This window comes from Muscardinus avellanarius (genome assembly GCF_963383645.1).
Source record: "Muscardinus avellanarius genome assembly, chromosome: 3".
NCBI lineage: Eukaryota > Metazoa > Chordata > Mammalia > Rodentia > Gliridae > Muscardinus > Muscardinus avellanarius.
This window is the reverse complement of record NC_137788.1, coordinates 78,833,733-78,858,912: the sequence shown is the minus strand read 5'-3', so window position 1 is coordinate 78,858,912 and position 25,180 is coordinate 78,833,733. Positions and strand designations below refer to the sequence as shown.

General features: G+C 35.5%; 1 protein-coding gene across 3 annotated transcripts in view; it reads right to left on the bottom strand.

The window, feature by feature from the left end:
- PKN2 (protein kinase N2) overlaps positions 1-25,180 on the bottom strand; it is a gene marked incomplete at both ends in the record, with an annotated part of 134,049 nt that overhangs the window by 52,388 nt on the left and 56,481 nt on the right. For all 3 annotated transcript variants that reach the window (XM_080690755.1, XM_080690757.1, XM_080690756.1), the window contains 4 exons: positions 12,247-12,460; positions 12,550-12,695; positions 14,044-14,161; positions 23,453-23,607. In XM_080690755.1, coding sequence (XP_080546881.1) covers positions 12,247-12,460; positions 12,550-12,695; positions 14,044-14,161; positions 23,453-23,607 — 633 coding nt within the window. The remainder of the gene's footprint in view (positions 1-12,246; positions 12,461-12,549; positions 12,696-14,043; positions 14,162-23,452; positions 23,608-25,180) is intronic.

Genomic DNA, 25,180 nt, shown 5'->3' with positions numbered 1-25,180 from the left:
AAGACTGGCTCAACATACGAAAGTCAATCCATGTAATTCATCATATAAACAGAATCAAAGACAAAAATCACATGACCTTTCAACAGATGCTGAAAAAGCATTTGATAAAATCCAACATCCATTTATGATTAAAAACACTGCAGAGAATTGGAATAGAAGGAACATATCTTAACATCATAAAGGCAATCTACAATGAACCCACCACCAACATCATATTAAATAGGGAAAAACTTCAAGAATTTCCCCTAAAAACAGGAACGAGACAAGGATGTCCATTATCACCACTTCTCTTCAATACAGTACTAGAGACTCTAGCCAGAGAAATAAGGCAAGAAAATCAAATCAAAGGAGTACAAGTAGGAAAAGAAAACTCAAACTTTCATTATTTGCAGATGACATGATACTATATTTACAAAACCCAACAAACTCAACCAAAAGGCTTATAGAACTGATCAACAAATTCATTAAAGTTCCTGGATACAAAATCAATCTTAAAAAATCAGAAGCTTTCCTGTACACCAACCATAAATCCACTGAAAGGGAAATTCAGAAAACACTTCCACTCAGGATCTCACACAAAAAAATAAAATACTTGGGAATAAACTTAGCCACAGAGGTAAAAGATCTCTACATACAAAATTATAAAACACTGAAAAAAGAAATCGAAGAAGATCTTAGAAGATGGAAATACCTTCCATGTTTATGGATTGGCAGAATAAATATCATTAAAATGGCCATCCTCCTAAAAGTGATCTACAGATTTAATGCAGTGCCCATTAAACTACCAAGATCATTCCTCACAGACATAGAAAAATCAGTCCTTAAATTTATCTGGAATAACAAAAAGCCCAGAATAGCCAAGGTAGTTCTCAGCAACAAAAAAACATGTAGGAGGAATCACAATATCTGACTTTAAATTATATTACAAAGCCATTGTAATAATAACAGCATGGACGCCGGGCGTGATGGTGCACGCTTGTAATCCCTGTTCTTGGGAGGTGGAGACAGGAGGATCGCGCAGATTCGAAGCCAGCCGCGCTGGTGTAAGAGACCCTGTTTCAAAAATATAAAATAGGTCTGGGAGTGTAGCCCGGAGGTAGAAGGGCTTTCAGGAACCCCAGTACCACCAAAAACAAAAAACAAAAAATCAGCATGGTACTGGCACAAAAACAGATAAATACATAGACCAATGGAGCAGAATAGAAGACCCAGAAACAAGTCCACACACTTTCAGGCAATTGATTTTTGATAAAGGGACCAAAAGCATACACTGGAAAAAAGATAGCCTCTTCAACAAATGGTGTTGGCAAAACTGGTTAACCATATGCAGAAAATTGGGAATTAATCACACTTTCTCACCCTGCACAAGAGTCAATTCAAGATGGATCAAAGACTTGGAAATCAAACCAGAGACCTTGAATCTCCTTGAAGAGGGCATAGGTCCAACACTGCAACACATAGGCACAGATAAACACTTTCTCAACAAGACCCCAAAGGCACAACAAATTAAAAGGTGAATCAATACATGGGATTGCATGAAACTAAAGGGCTTCTGTTCAGCAAAGGAAACTGTCAAGAACCTCAACCAAGTGCCAACAGAATGGGAGAAGATTTTTGCCACCTACACCTCTGATAGAGGACTAATATCTAGAATATACAGAGAACTCAAGAAACTCAACAGTAAGAAAACAAAGCATCCAATAACAAAATGGGCAAGCGAACTAAATAGACACTTCACAAAAGAAGAAATTCAAATGGCCAATAAATGCATGAAGAAATGATGAATGTCATTGGCAATCAGAGGGATACAAATCAAAATTACCCTGAGATTTCACCTAACTCCAACTAGAATGGCAATCATTCAAAACACAAACAACAAATGCTGGCAAGGATGTGGAGAAGTGGGAACTCTAATAAAACATTGTTGGTGGGATTGCAAATTAGTGCAACCACTTTGGAAAACAGTATGGGGCATCCTCAGAAGAATGGGAACAAGTCTATCATTTGTTCCAGCAATATTACTTCTGGGTATCTACCCAAAAGAAAGGAAAGCAAACTACCAAACTAATGCATGTGTATCTATGTTCATAGCTGCACAATTCACCATAGGCAAACTATGGAACCAGCCAAGATATCCATCAACAGATGAATGGATTACAAAACATTGGGATATGTACACAATGAAATTTTACTCAGCCATTACAAAAAAACTCAATTCCTCCATTTTCAGGGAAATGGATGGAACTGGTGGACATTATGCTAAGTGAAATCAGTCAGTCACAAAAAATAAGATCAGATGCTTTCCCTGATATGTGAAAGCTAAGGAGAAATGGGTCATAGGAGGAACTCTAGATGAAAAAGGAAATCCTATAGAGGAGCAAACAAGACAACCTAAATGAGGGGATAGGAGGGGGGAAGAAGGAAATTCTCTAAAACACATAATGTACTTAAACATTTCGAAGCCAACCATGAAGCCAAGCAAGGGAAGGAGAGATGGGGAGGGAATGGGGTGGGAAATGGGTAGGGGTTAAATTGGTGATGTGTACATGTATGTACACCAAGTTTTTTTTACCCCAATATGATGTATGAATATAATGTACCAATAAAACATTAAAAAAAGAGAAGAAAAAAGAACAGTACCTATGTTAACTGCAAATTTAACTTCAAGTAGCTTCATGTATGTGTAATCAAAATTCCCAATGAAGAGCAAAAAGAATAGGGGATATAAGAAAAATGAATAACTATATTTCTTTAGTTATGAACATTATAAACCCAAGAAGTTCAATTAATACAAAACCAAAGAAACAGAAGTAAACCACACTAAATCACAGTATAACTCAATTTCTCAAAAGCAGTGATGAACAAAAAACAGTAAAAACAACAACAATAACAACAACAACAACAACAACAAAAATACCACATGGTATCCAAAGGAATAGAGATAAAGATAAAACTATACATTTAATTTCAGCTGGACGTGGTGGTGCATGCCTGTAATCCTAGTACTTGGGAGGCTGACACAGGAGCATGGCAGGTTCAAGGAGAGCCACAGTAAATAGTGAGACTCTCACCAATCTAGTGAGACCCTATTTTCAAACTAGAAACAACAACAAACAAAACAAAACAAAACAAAACAGGGCTGAATTATAGCCCAGCTGTAGAATGCCTCTGGTTCCATCCCCAGCATCTATCTCTCTCTCTCTTCCTCCCTCCGTCTCCATCTCTCTCTCTCTCTCATACACATAAAACAAAAAATATATATACTTTAAACGTGTAGTTTATTATATATCAATTATACCTCAGTAAAACTGCTCTAAGTGTGTTATGGATGATAGTGGCATGATCATATACATTTACTAAAAAAAAAAAAAATCATAAAGCTACACTTAAAAATGGGTAAATTCAGCTGAATATAGTAGCACACGCTTGCAATCCCAGTACTTGGGTGGTTGATACAGCAGGATCGCTGGCTGGTTTGCAGCCAGCCTCTGCTACTTAGTTAGACCCAGTTTCTAAGAATGAAAATAGGTAAAATGCCCCTGATTTCTACCCCCACTACCCCTTCCCACACACACAAAAGATAAATTCTATGGAATGTAAGTTATGCTTCAATAAACTTTTTTCCTCTTTTTTTGGTATTGAGGATGGAAACCAGAGGCATCCTACCTTCAAGCTACACCCCCAGCCCTACTTTTTATTCTTTATTTTGAAACAGGGTCTTAGCTGAGGCTGGCTGAGAACCTGTGATCCTCTTGTCTCAAGCCTCCCAAGTACTGGGATTACAAGCATGTGCCACCACACCCACAATAAAGCTCTTAAAGTTGGGAAAGAGGCTGAAACTTCAGTCTTTTTCAGGTTTCTTTAGGCTGTGGAAATCTTCAGTATAAAGTGATAAGACACACTAAGTATAACGGATAATCATTTTAACTTTAGTTCAAAAGAAAAACTTGTTGTATTTGTATTTTATTTGCTTTTTTGCTATTGTTAAACTGGCAAACTTTGCTCATTTCCACTGCAAATGCTCAGCTGTAAAAGTTATCCTGGGGAAACTGAAAACATCTGGCTACAACTTCAAATCCTGGTAGCTTATTAAATATTTTAGTAATTTCAATATATCAGGATATGACAATACTCACCACCTGCTTTCATTTAGAAAAAAACAAATCTGGAGGGAGTTCAGATCTTTATTAAACATCTAGAAGTTTCTTTTATGAAGTGACATAATTGCAACTGCATACGACATTAGAAATAGCTTAAACTACATTCTTTAACTTTATAACCTACAATATAAAATTTTAAAAAGAACCAAATTCAAGAAATGTTTGTATTTATAAGCAGCAGCTATGAATTACATTAAAATAAATAAATGCTTTTTTAACTGGAAAACCCACTATTATACCTATCTTACTAGTCGGTATTACATTTTGGTAACACTGAGTAAATTTTTTTTTAATTCTTAAGACATCTCCTCTTACAAAAGTAGGAAATTTCTCAAAATGTATAGCCAAAAAAAGAAAATCAGTTATAACATATAAAAATAGCAACAAATTTGCACCTATCAATAATATAATCATACAGCAACCATGTAACCACAAAAGAAAGCAGCATTAAATGAAATAAACCACAATATCATGCAGTAAAAAATTCAGATCAGAAAATGTTCTATTCATATTCATCTTCCATTAAGTCTAATCCTTTGTTAATACTATTTCTTTTCCTAGTTAATCCATATTCAGTCTACGGCCCAGTAGAAGCATAAAGAAATTAAAAAATTTAAACCAAAATGTCTTAAAAATTGTAACATGCCTTTGAGAATAATTGGTTCTCGGCCAATGATTTGTATCACTTAGGAGTCAAGTTTAATAAAATGAAGAATAGATGATAGAAATGAAAAGAAGTTAAAGATCTGGAGGAAAGAACAGACTAAAACAGAAAAGGTTAAAAAAAAACAAACAACCCAACTATATCAGCTGAGTTTTAAAAATGCAGTTTTATGTCAGGCATGGTGGTGCATGCTTGTAATCCCAGTACTTGGGAGGCTGAGACATGCATACCACTCAGGTTCAAAGCCTGCCTCGGCTACTTAGTGAGACACTGTTTCCACATAAAATATAAAATAGGTCTGAAAGTGTAGCCTCTACGTAGAAAGCTCCTGGGTTCCATCCCCATTCCCTCACCTACCTCAATGCAGTTGTATTACTTGAAAATGTCAAAAATTTTTTGAAAAATGTTGCTAATTTCCAAGAATTTGAGATAATATTTTAATCAACGAACCATTCAGAAGCTCTTGACTGTCAATAATGTGTTTACTACTAAGCCAAAAAGACAGTGAAATTTACACAATAAACACATTTACTGTGTAGCTATCAAATACTATTTACCAAGTATTTGTTGAATGTACTAAATGTCTTCTGCTGAGGCTAAAATTATAAGTACATTTATGATGAGGTCTTTGTTCTTTATAGGTCTATATCCCACTTTTAATTTTTTAAAAATACATAAAATAAGATGAAGCCAGGCGTGGTGGTGCATGCTTGTAATCTCTGCATTTGGGAGGTTGAGATAGGAGGATCACAGTTCGTGGACAGCTTCAGCTACTTAGTGAGGTCCTTTGCAACTCAGTGAGACCTTGTTTCAAAATAAAGAATAAAAAATAGGGCTAGGAGTATAGCTCAGAGGTAGAATGCCCCTGGGTCCCATCCCCAGTACCTTAAAAAAAAAAAAAAACAAAAAACACTTTAACTTATGGTAAGAGTTATATTAGATATGGCTAGGATTAACAGGTATCATACTATGGACTATTTACCCAAAGGTTCTCAAGCTTTCCCAGTTAACAGTGCCTAATGTTTTAAATAATTTTTTTCAGTGTGATCCTAGGATAAAAGCTCTATTTAAAGTTCTGTTTGAGTCAGGCCTGGTGGTGCACACCTATTCAAGTACTTGGGAGACTGAGACAGGAAGATTGTTGAGTTAGAGGCCAGCCTCAGCAACTTCATGAGGCTCTCTACAATTTAACGAGACTGTTTTAAAATAAAAAATAAAATAGAGCTGGAGTGTAGTGCAGATAAAATGCCCCTGGGTCCAATCCCTAGTACCTAACATGCACGCATGCACACGCGCGCGCGCGCGCACACACACACACACACACACACACACAGTTCTATATAAATAATTTATTGACATAGGATATCACTCACATCCTAATAAATTAATAAGTACTTGAAAAAATAACATGAATAACTTAAAAATGAGCACTCTAAAAATGTTTTAAAGTTTGGCATTAGTTTGAAAACTGCCACCATGATTTCCTATCCACAGTAATTTTTATATGGCACTTTTAAGATCATAACAATCAAGAAAAATTCAGTTTTGCAAATATATAGCCATCCAATAAGGAGACTGTAGCTCCTCCTAATGTTCAAAGTGTACTTTCAGCTAGCAGCTTGAATAGGTACTTTACTTCCTAGTTCCACTCCCTTCATCTTGGCATCTTGGTACCTTACACTTAGAAACTCAGTTTATGAATGGCAGGCTCAGAATGATTCTAATTAGTGTCAACAGCAAAATTTAATTATGAAATTTTCCTTTAAGCTTTAATGTAAAAGAATGCCACAGTACAAAACTGATTAGGAATACTCAAATTAATTAGAATTTGATGATGATAATATTTTAGACAATTTCACAATTGGAAAAAAAAACTTGTAATTTAAAAATACTAAATGACTGCCAGGTGTGGTGGTGCACGCTTGTAATCCCCGTGCTTGGGAGGCAGAGACAGGAGAATCGAGCTGGCTTAAGAGACCCTGTTTCCAAATAAAAATATAAAATCGGTCTGGGAGTGTAGCCCGGAGGTAGAAGGGTTTCCAGGAACCCCAGTACCACCAAAAAAAAAAAAAAAAAAAAAGAAAAAAAAGAAAAAAAAAACCCTAAAAAAACTAAATGATATTATTTTTAAGGTAAAGACCTTGTTGATGCTAATACTAACACAATTTAATGATTCTAGAAAGTCTGTGTAACATGCAAGGATTTGTCGATGATATAAGATAAGACAGACAGTAGGAAAGCCCAAAGATGGTACCTCCGTAGAAAAATAGAACTGTCAGATTCAATTTTATCAGAATTCTGAAAAACAGCCAAAGGTTTACTTCAATCCAGCACATGCTTAATCAAAAAGAAAAAAGACAAGGAAATGGTGAGAGCTTTGTAGAATCTTTATTTGTCTTTGCTTCCCCTCATCGACTCAGTGACAGTCTTGAAGACAGATGGCAGTGTGTATGCCTGGTTTAGGCTTGTTGTGCCAGAGGAGATAAGAGGAGACCTCATTCTCAAAGCATCTGTAGTTGCCTGCTTTAATCGGTCTGAGGGGTCCCTGAAGGACCAACACCAAGAGCTTGTCTTTATTGCACCCAACTAGAAAAAACCTAAGGGCAGAGAATCAGCTAGGTGGAGGGTATTTGTCAAAAACATTCAAAAGCAAATGAATCTGCCTCTGCAGCCTAGGGCAAAAGATCTCATTTGGGGCAAACAACAGGCAAGCCAAAAACCTTGGCAAGTGAAATGCTTTGGGGAATAAAGCTTTGCAATGCTTTCTCATATTACTAGGATACTAGAAGGCTAAATGCAAGTATATGAAATCTTAGGAAGAGGCCTGAGTAGACCCTAAATTCCTGGTTTCATTCTCCACCTTTGCACAATTAACCATAGCTGTAAATTGTCTGGGTGAGAATTGAAAGTATAACCAATATTCTCACACCATAGAGCCCTGTTGCAAAAAATGGGGGGAGTGTAATTGATCCCCCCCATTTCAGGCATTTATTTATTTATTTAGCGTGTGTGTGGTACTGGGGATGGAACCCAGGGGCTTTCTACCTCTTGGCTATACTCCCAGACCTATTTTATATTTTATTTGGAAACAGGGTCTCACTAAGTTGCTGAGAGCCTCACTAAGTAGCTGAGGTGGGCTTTGAACCTGTGTGATCCTCCTGTCTCAGCTTCCCAAGTGCTGGGATTACAAGCGTGTGCCACCACGCCCAGCTACCATTTCAGGTATTAAAGACAAAGTCTGTCAAAATATTAGCTGACCACAGAGTTGAAGAAAGAGACACACCAGGAACCACATATGACAAAGAATACAGCGTTTACAAACGAGATTATAAAACTTACTAATCAAACAATTCAACACATGGCAGCAACTAGATATTCTGGGGAAACGGAATATGGCCATTCAGAGAAAAAAAAATATAAATTAGCCGGGCGTGGTGGCGCACGCTTGTAATCCCCGCGCTTGGGAGACGGAGACAGAAGGATCACGGAGGTTCGAAGCCAGCTGCACGTACTGTCTTAGGAGACTCTGTTTCCAAATAAAAATGGAAAAATAGGTCTGGGAGTGTAGCCTGGGGATAGAAGGGCTTCCAGGAACCCCAGTACCACCAAAAAAAAAAAAAAAAAAAAAAAAAAAAAAAAAAAAAAATCTATCTATCTATCTATCTATCTGAAACTGCCTCAAGGAAGCCAAGACATTGGACTTATTAGGTAAAGATTTTATATTAACTGCCTAAAAACAGGCTCAAATCTAAAAGAAATCATGGACAAAGATCTAAAGAAAACATGGGGAATGATGTCTCAAAAATTAGAAAATATCAATAGTATCTCTATATAGAACCCAGTAAATATCCTGGAGCTGAAAAGTACAATAACAAAAACAGAAAAAAAAGAGTCAGTAGCAGATGTGAGCTGACAGAAGAAAAATTCAATAAACCTGGAGGAAAACTGAAACTATACAGTCTTAGGAACAAAAAGATGCACCGAGCCTAAGTAAAATGTAAAATACCATATAGTTTATGAATATATATGAATAATGGAAGTCCTAAAGGGGAAAAAAGTGAAAAGAATATTATTTAAACAATAGTGGCTAAAAACTTCATGAATTTGCTGAAAGATAAGAAACAGCATATCAAAAGGTTCCAAGACACTAAGCAGGAAAAACTAAAAGAGAACCACTCTAAGGCACATTATAATCAAACCAAGAAAAGTCAAAGACAAGGAGAGAATCCTGTAAAGAGTGAAGTAATTCACCCCTCTCAAGCAACCTTTGATTGTATTAACATCTCATTTATCTTTAGAGAGAATAAAGATCAGGAGGGCGTAGGATGACTCTTCTCAAGTGCTGAAAGGATAACAATCAAAAACCCAAATCAACCAAGAATTCTGTACCTAGAAAAACTTTCACTTAAAAATAAAGAAAAAATATCAAGGAGTCCCAGATAAACAAAATTAATGTAGTTCCTAAGAGACATGATCAAAGAAATGCTAAAGAAGTCACTTAGATTGAAATGAAAGGACATTAGACAGCAATCTGAAAACAAAGGAAAAATAAAGAACAGGGGTAAGCTAACTACATAAATATAAAAGCAAACATTACTATATTTTTGGCTTACAGCTTTTGTCTTTATGATTTAAAAGACAATTGCATAAAAATTATAATCAATGTTAATGGGCACATAGTATATAAAGACATAACGTGACAGCACCAATACTATGAAGGGGGAGAGGCAGCTGTATAGAAGTAGAGTTTTTGTAGGCTATTGAAAGTAAGTTGTTATCAATTCAAACAAGATTGTTAAAATTTTAGGATGTAAGTTGTAATCACTAGGGTAAGCACTAGAAAAAAATAAACGTGCACATGGATGTTTATAAATAGCAACTTAAATTATCATTACCCAAACTTAGCAACAACTAAGATGTCCTTCAGCAGGTAAATGAATAAAGTGATATATCCAGATGATAAAGTAGTACTCAATATTAAACAGAGGGGAGCTGTCAAAGCATGCAAAAGGAGAACACTTAAATATTACTAAGTGAAAAGAACTTGAAAAGACTAATACTGTAGAATTCCAATTCTGTGACATTTTGGAAAAGCAAAACTCTAATAGTAAGAAGAGCAGTTGTTAGGGGTTGGAAGATTGGGGGAAGGGAGGTGTGAATAGGCAGATCACAGGCTTTTTATAGCAGTAAAACTACTATTTTGTATACTATTATAATGGATTCATGTATACATTTGTCACAACTATAAAATGTACAAAACCAAGAGTAAGTGCTGATGTAAACTAGACTTTGGGTGATAATGATTTGCCAATGTAGATTCACCAATCATAAAAAATGTACCAAGATATAAGATGTTGATAGTGGGAGAAGCTGTGCTTATGTAGACTTTTGGTTCAGTTTTTCTGTAAACCTAAAACTACTTTACAAAATAAAGCTTATTAACTAAATATACTGAGGCAGTAGTAATAGGTATCTCAGAATTTGTATTCAGTTGATCAAAAGTGCAAGTGATCTGGGAACTCCATGCTTGAAGCTTGTGGTTGCAGTGAGGACAAGCATCTGTGCGTGTGTGCGTGTGTTTGGGGGAGGGGGGACTGTGCCATAAACACAGTAGACATCATCAAAATCTACTGCATCTTGTCAGGAATTACCTTAAATATAAATGGATACAACTACTGAGTTGAAAGGTAGAGAGTGGCAGAATAGGTTAAAATGATCCAATTACATGTTCTCTAAAAGAGACTCATATTTGATACTAATATACATATAGACTTAAAGTAGAAGGATACCAAATGATATTCAATAACAACAGTAACCAAAAGAGAGTAGGATGGATATACTATTAATAGACAGAGTCTGCTTTAAATAAAATTTGTTATAGGAAACAAAGCAGGACATATATTGATAAAAGAGTCAATTCATCAAGAATACAAAATAAAAATTTACATAACTGAAGGAAGAATACACAGTTTCACAAAAAGTTAAAGACTACTATCTGAACTTTCAGTAATGGATCTGGTAGAATATATATATTCTATATATATATATATATATTTTACTGGTGTGTGTGTGTGTGTGTGTGTGTGTGTGTATAGTATATATATATATATAGTAGGATATATATGTATATGTATACATACACAACCATGTGTATATGTGTGTGTGTGTGTTTGTGTAGGAAAACCAGTGTTGGGAGAATATAGAGAAACTATAACCCTCACATGCTGCTTTAGGAATTTAAAAACATGCAGCATCTATGGAGAACAGTTTGATGATTCATTAAAATTTAGATATATCAAAAAAAGAATTTAGATGTATCAGGTATGGTAGTACACAACTATAATCCCAGCTACTTGGGAAGCTAAAGCAGGAGGATCCCAAGTTTGTGGCCAGCCTCGGCAACTTAGTGGAACTGTCTCATAAGAAATAAAACAGGGCTAGATTGTAGATCAGTGGTAAAGGGTCACTGGGTTCAATCCCTATTGCAGAGAAAGGGAGGTAGAGAAGGAAGGAGAGGAGGAAGAGGGAAGGGAGAGGGAGGGAAGAGGGAGGGAAGGGAAGGAAGAGGGAGGGAAAGGAAGAGAGCGAGAGTGAGAGTGAGAGACAGACACAGACAGACAAATACACACTGACTTAGCAATGATATTTCTAGGTATATACCACCTCCAAAAGAAAATATTTAAACAAAAACCTGCACACAATATTCACAGTGGCATAATTCACAATAGTCAAAAAGTAGAAAGAACCCAAATGTCCTGACAAGTGAATAAACAAAATGATATATACCTATAAAAATGAAATATTATTCAGCCACAAAAGGAATGAATTAGTGATACTGTTTTGTTGCTGTTGCTACTGGGGACTGAACCCAGGAGCATTCTATCTCTGAACTACACCCCCAGCCCTATTTTATTTTGAAACAGGGTCTTGCTAAGTTGCTGAAGCCTCTTAATTGTAATCCTTTATCTCAGCCCCCTCAAGTACTAGGATTATAGGCAATGGCCACTGTGCCCAGTGTGATATTATTTTAACATACACAGATCTTGAAAATTGTATGTTAAGTGAAATAAAACAGATGCAAAAGGCCACAAGTTACATTATGGTTTTAATATGAAACACCTAGAACAGACAAATGCATAGAAATGAAAGAGGAACTAGTGGTTGCTGGGGCTAGGAGTAAGAAAGCATGGAGAAGGCCAGATTAATGGTAGAGGTCTCCTTAAGGGTGATGAAAATAGCTCTGGAACTGACAGTGGTGATTGTTGTATAACATCACAAATATACTTAAATGCCTGCTTGTATACTGTAAAATGGTCAACACACTTTATATTGTATAAATATTACTACTACTCTCCCCCCAATTATCATTCCAGGACAAAAATGCACCCCCCCAAAAAAAGTCAGGAGATGTATGCTACATACCTGTTAATGCTGCTGGTTTGGACAGTGTACTATACTGGTTTTGTGTAGATATCATACTTTGACGGGGACTTAGTGTTGGTGATGCAACAAGTGAAAGCTCCTCAATAATAATACTGCTTTTAGGATGATTCTTGGGAAGTTCATTTAATCTTTGCTCTAATGAATACTTTAAAAGATCCAACTTCTGACTTGATTCATTGAATCTTGCTTGAGCCTTGCAAGAAGAAAATAAAATTGTCATTTAAATAATCATACTCTTTGAATAATATTTATTAAAAAACTAAAGTTTTTATTTAGAATTACTTCTGAAAGTGCTTTTCTGTCTGTTACTTTTCCTGAGCCAAGTAATTTCATCACATTCTTTGCACCTTCTGCTACTGCAAACTCTATCCTAAAATGATGCCGTAATTCTTCCATCCGAAGTTCAAGAGGACTGATCACTGGTTTTGCTAGAGGGGAAAACACAGACACACTATTAATTGAATATTTATTTGACCTCCTAACATAATGATTAAAAATCATGAAAAAGATTAAATTTCTATATTAAAAGTCATTAAATCAATAAACATTGAAGCATAACAGATATAAGGTTGAGATACAGAGCCTTCCCCTTTTTCTAAATCACAAATCTAAAAAAGAAGAGTTTAGAACATAAGTCTCAATATAGTCTAACATTCCATGAAAACAAAACACAGTTTGTCCTCTGTATCTAAAGTTTCCACATCAGGGAATTCAACCATCTCATGATCAAAAATGTTCAGAAAAAAGATTGCTTCTATAACTGAACATGTACATTCTTGTCAATATTCCCTAAATCATACAGTTTAACTATTATTTACACAGCATTTACATTGTGTTAGATATATATAAACTAGAGATAACTTAAAGTATGTGGAAGATGTGCATATATTATATGCAAACAGTGATTTTTTTTTTAAAATAAAGGACTTGAGCATCTGTGGATTTTGTTTTACACCAGGAGTCCTGGAACCAATCCTCCAAAGATGCGAAGGGACAGGTATAGTGTCTGGTCCTACCTGTAGCAACTAGCTAAAAGCTTCCTTCTGAAAATTTTTATTTTTAATTTTTTGTAACAAGGATGAGCCTATGGCATTCTATCTACAAGCTATATATAACCCCAGCCCTTTTTATATTTTGAAACAGGGTCTTGCTAAGTTGCTGAGGCTAGCCTCAAACCTGTTATCCTCTTGTCTCATATTCCCAAAGTACTACAATTATAGTCAGGCACCACTCTGTCTAGCTTTCTTTCTTAACAATATGAAAGAAAGAAAGAAAGAAAGAAAGAAAGAAAGAAAGAAAGAAAGAAAGAAAGAAAGAAAGACAGACAGACAGACATTTTAAACAGGGAACAGATTTTTAAAAATAAAGCATTTGAGAGGTATTTGATAGTTAATACGAGAGCTAAATATCTGAAAGCACCCACCCCATGTAAAGAGTGTAAAATTAAAGTTTAAAAAAATGCAGCTGGGTGTGGTGGCACACGCTTGTAATCCCAGTGCTTGGGAGGCTGAGACGAGGATTTTACAGGTTCAAAGCCAGCCTCAGTTACTTAGTGAGACCCTGTTTCCAAATAAAGTATAAAATAGGCCTGGAAGTATAGACTAGAGGTAGAAAAGCCCCTGGGTTCCATCACCAGTACCACCACCAAAAAAAAAAAAAAAAAAAAAAAAGCTTACTTCCTCTTAATTTTGCACCACTATCTTTAACCTACACAATTCAGTAAAAAAAACTCTATGTTAAAAAAATAATAATAAAAATTTATCTGTATTCCATCACCATTATCAAAAGCCAATTCGTTGGTCTGGACTGCCTGAAGAATCTGCATTCGTATGACTTCTATTTTTGTCTTGCTGTCTTGGAGCAGTTGCTGAGCTGTACCATGGAGTTTCCGATCCTATTAATAATAAGTTTAAAAAGGTAAGCAGAAAAAGGGACAAATGAAACACTCATATCTTCAAGTAGATCAACTGATATTTCAGCAAGTAAAAAACAGTTAAAAGAACAGTGAGCAGTATAATATGTAGTCTTGTAGATCCATTCACACACACACAATGAGAGCCATCAAACTTATAAGGGAATAATTGAGAAAAACAATTCCATTCATTCAGACACTCTGAAAGAAAATAAGTGAATATTATTACTATTATGTTTTTAGAAAATCAACTCTTTATTATATTATTTTATATATAAATATAATGAGATCATTACTACAAACAAACAAATATATCTATCACCTTCTATAATTTCTCTTTTGGTGTACTTGTATTAAAGGCACCTAAAATTTCTCTCAGTACATTTCCACTACTATACGGTCCCCAAACTATACATAAGATCCCTAGACTTATCCTGACTGCAAATTTGTACCTTGACCTACTACTTCCTTTCCCTCCCTGCCCCTGGTAACCACTGTTCTACTTTCTACTTACTCAACTTTGTATCTTTTAAGAGTCCACATATAACTGAGATTACACAGTATCTTTATTTCTGTGTCTGGCTTACTTCACTTAGAATAATGTCCTCCAGGTATGGACAAATGGCAGTATCTCCTTTCTTAAGGCTGAATAACATTCTGTTGTGTGTTTGTGTGTTGTGTGTATATCATATAATTTCTTTATCCATTCATTTGTTGATGGATACTAGATGTTGAATCTTATTACTGTTTTTTAAAAACCAAATCCAAATTGACATTTGTAATATTTCTTGTCCTTGCTTTACAAAAAATCAAATGAATTTTGCTCTGCCACAATCAATAACTCTCAGCTGAAAAGTATAGCATATGATGAATACCTCAGTGACTAACCTGAAAAAATATAATCTCCTCTATTACATTTTAGTTAAAATTCCAGGGTCCTTCAAATATATAGGCAAATTTATACAGATAGTATCTATGTTCCCTTAAATTCTACTTCAAAAAGAAGTAGAAAATAACATGTCAACATTAGTAATAGTGAGAAAAGTCTCTATGAACTCTTGAATATAAAAAATTTCAATAAAGTTGAAAAGAAAGTTAAACTTTTGTCCTCTCTTAAGACTTTAAGAAAGGTCCTAAATTAAATGAAATATTATTGCCATAGCTCCATTTTGTTCCAGTAACAGTGAATGTAAATGACAGTAGATTAAATAATGGCTCAGAGGCTGTCCATGAACCGTGATCCTCCTGTCTCAGCCTCCCAAATGTTGGGATTACAAGCCTGTGCCACCACACCCAGCGATGTCCATGTTCTAATTCCAGAACCTTGTTAATATGTTACCTCACATGGCAAAGGGGATTTAATTAAGGGAATAGATGAAATTAAGGTTGTTAATCACCCAACCTTAAAATATAAATAAAGATTATTCTGGATTATCCAGATAGATCCAATGGAATCAAAAGATCCCTAAATAAAGAAGAGAGGCAAAAGAGCTTAGACAGAGATGATGTGATATGAGAAAAATTGAACCCACTCTGGCTGTCTTAGAAGACAGGAGGTCATGATCCAAAGAAAGTAGAACCGGAAAAGTAAAGAAACAGATTCTCCTCTGCATCCCAAAGAAGGGAACGAAGCCCTGTCAACACCTTGATTTTTAGCTCAGTGAGATCCACTTCAGACAAAAAATTTATAAAATCATAGATAATTTGTTATTGTAACCCTAGAAAACTAATTTTACAATGCATAAGAAGCTAATGCCATCTGCTACTTTGAGAACTATATTAGTTGTCAAGGTGGGATCCACAAAAAAAGAAATAATTGATAAAATTAAGCTAGGAAATACATATTCCAAAGGAAGATCAATCCTTATATATTATTAAAATATCTCTTGAAATGAGGCGATTACAGTATTTGGGAACAAAATAATAGCATATAATCAACCTCTATTCTTCAGGAGACTCAAGACCAGAACCTAAGGGACAAGTATCAGCTGGGCAGCACCACTTCAACAAATCATACATTACATTATACTGTATAAAGGGGAGGATGGAGATATGTATGGTAGGATGGTAACTTTCTTTTACATAAAAAAGTGAGTTATAATATTCTGTTTAATACCAAATGCAGATTAATATGCCATGGAGGAAAAAACAATTAGCAATTTATGAATTTTTCCCCACTTCTTTCCTTTTCCCAAAGTTATTCATTTAAAGCTAGATTTTATGCTCTAATAAAGCACTTAGATTTTGCACCAAAAAGTGAGGCATAATTTAGTAAGTTCCTTAGATAGCAATTTATAGTTTAAAGTCAAGACACATACACAAATTCCATACACATATGCTACTTACACTTTACTAATAAGACAAGTAGCTTGAATTTGGTGTCTGTGACATATTACTATACTTTCATAAAGACCTCTATTTATTCACCTTCCAAATTTAAAAGGAAAATACTTTTTTATTACTGTAATTTTTCCACGTAGCTAGTATTAGGAACACTGGACAAAATGAAGATTTAAGATAACTATTTATTTGAGATTAGTGCAGAGTAAGAGAAAATCTTAGTACTCCAAAGCTCCTTTTTTACTTTCCTGATACTGGGGATTGAACCCAAGGGCATTCTACCTCTGAGCTTACCTTAAGCCCTTTTTATTTTTTTTAATTTTTATGTGGATCATATTAAAAATGGCATACATTCAGACAATGCTTGGTGCCCTCTCCCTGCTACCCCTCCCCGCTTCGACAATGAATGTCTAGGTTGACCATGCTACATTCATAGTTTTACACATATTCAAATGTGGCTCCTCCTTTAATCAACCTCATCCTTCTTCCTTTCCTACTCTTCCATTCTTGCTTTGCTGAGGTTTCCCCTCCATTATATGGAGTCCCTTGGGTATCCCTAATAGTCCCTAGTTTAGGCATGTTAGAGAAAACATATGCCCCTTCTCTTTCTGTGCCTGGCTGATCTCACTTAACATAATTTTCTCCAGGACTTTCCATCTTCTTGCTAATAACACGATTTTGTTCTTCATAGTTAAGTAGAATTCCATTGTGTGTATTTCCCATAATTTTGCAATGCATTCATCTGTCGATGGAAACCTAGGTTGGTTCCATATTTTGGCTGGTACGAACTGTGCTGCTATGAGCATTGTTATGCATATGTAACTGTAGTTCTCTGATTTCAACCCCTTTGGAAAGATACCCAGGAGTGGTATAGCTGGATATGGTGGATCCATTCCCAGTTTTCTAAGGAATCTCCACACTGATCTCTATAGTGGCTGAACTAGTTTGCACTCCCACCAATAGTGTAAAAAGAGTTCCTCTTTCCCCACATCCTCGCCAGCAATTGTTATTTGACTTCTTTATGTTTGCCACTCTGATTGGGTTTAGATGGAATCTCAGTGAAACAGGGTCTCAGCTTCAAGTTGCTGAGGCTGGCATTGAACTTAAGATCCTCCTGTCACAGCCTCCCAAGTACTGGATTACAGACGTATGCCATCATGCCTGGTTCAAAGCTCATCATTTAATGGAACAAATGTATTTTGCAATTAGACAGACATGATCCCAAGCTGTATTACATGTATTATAATTGACTATCTTCTAAAAATCTTAAGTGTGTTGAGAAACTGCAAAATGAGACAATACTCTCTAAAACAGTTTTGTAAATATTATATAATACTAAAATTATATTGCCTAGCATTTAGTTGGCATTACGACATTCTCTTTTAAAACAATAAAAGGAATAATTGTTTCTTTCAGTGAAGTTCTAATATAAAAGTATAAACATTAAGAAAATCATATAATACTATATGTAAATTAAGCAACTCCTTTTGTTATTTTATCACTATGCAAAATAGGAGTGGTTCTGTTATTTACCTCTCTGAAATACTACTTAACTATTTCAATTCAATATCTAAGTAGAAGCACCTGTATTTCATTTTAAAAATAAGTGAATTTCCCCACACAGATGTCTGGAGTATGTACACAGATGTCAAAGTATGGTGGAGGCTTTTAAAACTGATTTTGGGTATTATCTTTCACAGGCAATGTATAGTTACAACATATCAGATTTATGCTTTCAAGAATTTAATAATTTTTTTGTGTGGTACTGGGGTTCCTGGAAACCCTTCTACCTCTGGGGTACACTCCCAGACCTATTTTATACTTTTTTTTTTTTTAAATTTGGAAACAGGGTCTCTTAAGCCAGCGTGGCTGGCTTCGAACCTGCGCAATCCTCCTGTCTCCGCCTCCCAAGCATGGGGATTATAAGCATGTGCCACGACGTCCGGCTAATAAATTTTTTTTGTCACCTATTCTATGCTTTCAGGAATTCAATGGTTCTTTTTTAATTGAGCACCTAATATGTAAAAGGCAAAAGTTTGGCGCATTCACAGTTCTAGGAATAGTTTTGCTCCAAAAAATACAAAGGTCAAAAATAATTTTAGCCAGGCGTGGTGGCGCAAGCTTGTAATCCCTGCATTTGGGAGGCGGAGACAGGAAGATCGCACTGGTTCGGAGCCAGCCTTGCTGGATTAAGAGATCCTGTTTCCACATAAAAAAAGTTAAAAGGAGATATCACCACAGATAGTGAAGAAACTCAACAGATTATCAGAAACTACTTTAAAAATTTATACTCCAATAGACTTGAAAACCTGGAAGAAATTGACAGATTTCTAAGCACAGTTAACCGTCCTACACTCAGCCAAGAGGACATAGCAAGCCTAAAACAACCAATAGCAACCAAAGAAATAGAAATGGCAATAAAAATTCTTCCACCAAAGAAAAGCCCAGGCCCAGATGGGTTCCCAGCTGAATTCTACAAAACCTTCAGTGAACAACTAATACCAATACTTCATAACTTGTTCTGGGAAATTGAAAGAGATGGAACTCTCCTAAATTCCTTCTATGAGGTCAGTATCACATTAATCCCCAAACCAAATAAAGATACCTCAAGAAAGGAAAACTACAGACCAATATCCTTAATGAACATAGATGCAAAAATTCTTAACAAAATACTAGCTATACGCATTCAAAACTATATCAAGAGGATAATACATCATGACCAAGTCAGTTTCATCCCAGAAAAAAAGGGCTGGTTCAACATACACAAATCAATACATGTTATTCACCACGTAAATAGAACCAAGAACAAAAACCACATCATCATAGCAATAGATGCTGAAAAAGCATTCGACAAAATCCAACACCCATTTATGTTAAAAACACTTCAGAAAACTGGGATAGAAGGAACATACTTCAACATCATTAAGGCAATATACTGTAAACCCAAAGCCAACATTATATTGAATGGGGGAAAACTGCAAGAATTTCCTCTAAAGTCAGGAACAAGACAAGGATGCCCACTATCACCACTCCTTTTCAACATAGTCCTTGAAACTCTTGCTGCAGCAATCAGACAAGAGAGGGAAATCAAAGGAATTCACATAGGAAGAGAGGAATTAAAATTATCCTTATTTGCAGATGACATGATCCTTTATCTGGAAGACCCAAAGAACTCAACCAAAAACTTCTGGAGCTGATTGACAAATTCAGCAAAGTTGCAGGATACACAACAAACCTAAAGAAATCAGTGGCTTTTCTTTACGCCAGCAATGAATCCACAATGAAAGAAACAAAGAAAATAATTCCATTCACTATAACCTCAAAACCAATAAAATACCTAGGAATTAACCTAACCCAAGATGTAAAAGATCTCTACAACAAAAACTATAAAAAAACATTAAAGAAAGAAATTGAAGAAGACCTTGGAAGATGGAAACATGTCCCATGCTCATGGATAGGCAGAATAAATATCATCAAAATGGCCATTCTGCCAAAACTGATCTATAGATTCAATGCAATTCCCATTAAAATACCAGCAATATTCTTCAGAGACCTAGAAAAATGAATCGTGAACTTTATATGGAGAAAGAAAAGACCCAGAATAGCCAAAGCAATTTTCAGCAATAAGAAACATGCAGGAGGCATCACAATCCCAGACCTCAAATTATACTATAGAGCAACAGTAGTAAAAACAGCATGGTACTGGCACAATAACAGATATACTGACCAGTGGATTAGAATAGAAGATACAGAAACAAACCCACACATCTTTAGTCAATTAATCTTTGACAAAGGGGCCAAACACATATGCTGGAGAAAAGACAGCCTTTTCAACAAATGGTGCTGGGAGAACTGGCTGTTTGTAAAAAGATGAATTTAAACCCCTATATCTCATCATGCACAGGAATCAACTCAAGATGGATCAAAGACTTAGAAACTAGACCTGAGACTGTGAAGTTATTAGAGGAGAGCATAGGTTCAACACTACAACATATTGGCACAGGCAGTAACATTCTCAACAAAACCTCCAAAGCTCAGGAAATTAAAGCAAAAATTAACAAGTGGGATAGCATCAAACTAAAAAGTTTCTTCTCATCAAAGGAAACTATCAATAACCTAAAGAGGAAGCCTACAGAATGGGAAAAGATCTTTACCAGCCACTACTCTGATAGGGGGCTAATACTCAGAATATATAAAGAGCTCAAAAGACTCTACACTAGCAAAACAAACAACCCAATCAAGAAATGGGCAAATGAACTAAATAGACACTTCACAAAAGAAGAGATACAAAGGGCCAATAGATACATGAAAAGATGTTCTTCATCTCTGGCCATCAGGGAGATGCAAATCAAAACTACCCTGAGATTCCATCTAACCCCAGCCAGAGTGGCAAGCATAAAGAAATCAAATAACAGCAAATGCTGGCGAGGATGTGGGGAAAGAGGAACTCTTTTACACTGTTGGTGGGAGTGCAAACTAGTTCAGCTATTATGGAGATCTGTGTGAAGATTCCTAAGAAAACTGGGAATAGATCCACCATACAATCCAGCCCTACCACTCCTGGGTATTTTTCCAAAAGGGTTGAATTCAGAGAACTATAGCAACATATGCATACCTATGTTCATAGCAGCACAATTTGTAATAGCCAAAATATGGAACCAACCCAGGTCTCCATCAACAGATGAATGGATTGCAAAACTCTGGGAAATACACACAATGGAATTCTACTCAGCCATAAAAAAGAACAAAATCATATCATTTGCAGGAAGATGGAAAGTCCTGGACAGCATTATGTTAAGTGAGATCAGCCAAGCACAGAAGGAGAACGTACATATGTTTCCTCTAATATGCCCAAACTAGGGAACATAGAGGATACCAGTGGTACTCCAGGTAATGGAGGGGAAATACCAGCAAAGCTTGAATGGAAAGATAGGGGAGGAGGAAGACTGAACTTGATTAATGAGGGTCTACATACAAATATGTGTAAAATTATGAATATGGCATGGTTACCCTGGACAATCATTGGTGGGAGGGTGGGAGGGAAAACAGGGGCGGGGGAGGAGAGGACACCAAGTATAATTTAAATGTATACCACTTATGTTCAATAAAGAAAAAAATTAAATAAAAAGTAAATTAATTAAATTTTAATATGTCAATACTAAAAAATAAAGCACAGAAAAAATTCTACCATTCAATATGTGTTCCAAATTAGTGATATAAAGTATAATATCAAATAAAAATATATTCTCTAAAAATAAATTTGTATTTGTAACACATATACATTTTACTTCAGTATCTTTCCAAATATCATTTATGATGAGGGGGTGGGAAGGAATGCAGGAGTTCAAATTCTTTCTATATCAGAACAAAAAAGAACACACAAAAACCTTTACTCTAAAATTATTTTAAAAATATATTAAGGTATGAAGAAACACTGCTTTGCAGATATAAGACTTTTAAAAATAAATAAGTTGAGCCAGGCGTGGTGGGGCACACTTGTAATCCCAACGCTTGGGAGGCTGAAAGAGTAGGATTACACAGGTTCGAAGCAAGCCTCAGCTACTTTGTGAGACCGTTTCCAAATAAAGTATAAAATAGGTCTGGTAGTATAGCCCAGAGATAGAAAAGCCCCTGGGTTCCACCTGCAGTACCATAAATAAATAAATAAATAAATAAATAAATAAATAAATAAATAAATAAATAAATGAGTTGAGAACAGAAAGGTAGATTTTATAATAGATACATCTTTCTGAGAATTTTCAAGAATTATTAAAACTATAGAGCCGGGTGTGGTGGTGCAAGCTTGAATCCTAGTACTTTGGAGTCTAAGACAGGGGGATCTCGCAGGTTTGAAGCCATCCTTAGCTACTTAGTGAGACTCTCAGAAATATGGTGAGACCCTGCTTCCAAATAAAATATAAAATAGGTCTGAGAGTGTAGCCCACAGGTAGAAGGGCCCTGGATTCCATCCCCAGTACCATACACAAAAAAGGACCTTAATCTGATTCAGTGGTTCCCAACATTTCCTCCTGCCACATTATACCTAAGAAAGATAATATTGACATCACTAAAAATTGCTCCTTGTAGCACTAATTTTCAAGTGAGAGATATATGCTTATGCCAGATCCTCAAGAATATACATGTTTTACCAGGTAATCACTGATGCTATAATGTTCTGTCTTTTCATTAGAGCTCTCCTAAAAACCTGTATGTGGTGATGAAAAACTCATTGTAGCCCAAATTTTAAAAATAAACATTTTATTTAAATTAAATTTGTATAAAAGCTTCAAATACAGACCTCTTAAATAAACCTTACTCATATAGTCAAATTTTTATTAACTGGGCTTTGGTAGAAATAACTTTTAAAATATTGCTTTAAGAATATTTGTTTCCAATTATTTTTTAATATACTTCTATACTATTTAAACATAGATATTACCAACTAAAAGCACTAAAATGTGACAGTGTGGCACAAGACATACCTCAAAAAAGATACTTGTTTGCAGTTTGAGAGGTTTTTTTTTTTTTGGTGGTACTGAGGATAGAACCCAGGAGCCTTCTACCTTTAGGCTATACTCCCAGACCTATTTTATATTTTGCTTGGAGACAAGGTCTCACTAAGTTGCTGAGAGCCTCACTAAGTAGCTGAGGCTGGCTATGAACATACAGACTCCCAAGTACTGGGATTACATAATTGTGCACCACCATGCCTGGCTTCAGTTTGAGAGTGTGAGGAAGAGTACTGCCTTCATCTCAGCAGGGACCACACATATCACATGACTCAAATTCCCACTCTTTTCTGCATGTCTACCAATAATACTACTGATACTAGGGTTACAAATACAGTTTAGCAAGTTTTAGTAAGCAAACTAAAAGATATGGAATCCACAAATAATGAGGATTATCTATACATACACTTAATACTATGCTTACCTTTGAAGACCCATTTGAATACATCTGTATCATGTTCTCTGCACCCTGTTTTACTTTAAGTTCTATATCCAGTTGTTTTTGTAAGGCCATCAATCTATTGTTGCTAGTAGAACATCGAGGGTCACTATTTGGAGTATCTGGTGTCCTGGGGCAATCTGTAAATAACACAATATGTTGAAGTTACTAACCAGGATCAACTGCTGCCTAAAACAGAAGGTTAGTATTTTCAAAGAATAAAGAACAGAATTTGAGATGTGCTTAAAATCACTTAGACTCTCTTTATGCTTATAGATAATACAAGAATTTAACAAATTCAAACAAAGGAAATATTTGGGCTGCAGGACCATCTTCAAGGTAGATTCAACTCTCACTAGAAGTGATTTCACTTTGAGTCTGAAACGGAATTAAAGTAATTGTCTACAGGTTTCCAACATTAATATTTTAAATAGCCAAAGCAATTTGACTAGTCTATTTAGCAATTAAGGTAAATCCTCTTCTTGTTATCTGGCTGGTTAGTGAAGAAAATATGTTTAAACATTACACAAATTCCACTAAGGCAACTCTTTGCAGAACTTGAAATATGGTACCAGCAATAACTACTAGCAACTTAGGCATAAACATACAAGCTTTCACATTTTGTTTTCCTCTACTAGGATACACAATCATAATGGAAATTGTTTTAAGGATATTGATTGATTGACATTAATTTGGTGGTAGACAGATATACCAAGACCAAACATTCAAGTTGATTTTATCTCCTAAGGAATACTGTGTTGTTTATAATCCAAAAACAAAACTTCAAAATAGTCACCTAATTATTCTGGAATAATGATCCGCTTCTAATAGTTCTACAAAATCCATTATTTTGTTTTTATCAACACTAGCTTCCTTACTTGTAAAAAGGCTATAAGACCAGGGTACTAAGCCTGTTTCAGGTAATAAGTAACTTGGTAATTACTGAAAATTGCCTACACTGCAAGTTATTTAACCTTTGTGCTTTAGGTTTCCCTTTTTTCCCATGCAATGTAAAGCAGAATGGCTAACTCATTTAAATAAGTCTATTTCATATTTGGATTTAGGCTTTTAAAATTTCACTAGTTCAAAAACATAATTTATAAATTAATATATAACTACAGATACTAGGCTTGATATTGATGTAAAATAACAGTGCTTTCACATATATATGCGGCCTACTAGGTACAAGTAACTGATCTAAGTGTTTTAAGAATATAAGTATTAGTCACATTAACAGCCCAATAATGAGCATTACACTCATATTACAGATTAAAAAAAACTAGTGCCCTGAGAGGATGAGAATCTTGTCAATGGCACATAGCTAATTAGTGGAAAGCTTGGATCTGAACCTAGTCAGTTTTGTTCTGCAGTCTCTTATTTTATGTGTAGTACTAGGGATTGAACCCAGGGCATTCGACCTCCAAGCTGCACTCCTAGCCTGTTTTTTATTCTTTATTTTGAAACAGGGTCTAAGTTGCAGAGGCCCTCACTAAGGAGTGGAGGCTGGCTATGAACCTGTGATCCTCCTGTCTCGGCCTCCCAAGTACTGGGATTACAAGGGTGTGCCACCACACCTGGCTGCATTCTCTCCTATTAATCATTGCTAGGTTGTTTCTACCACTTAAGGGCTTTAATAAGCAACTGTACACTATATGAACATGTTCACTTATACACATAGCAGTAAAATCATACATATACACAAGCATATGTACA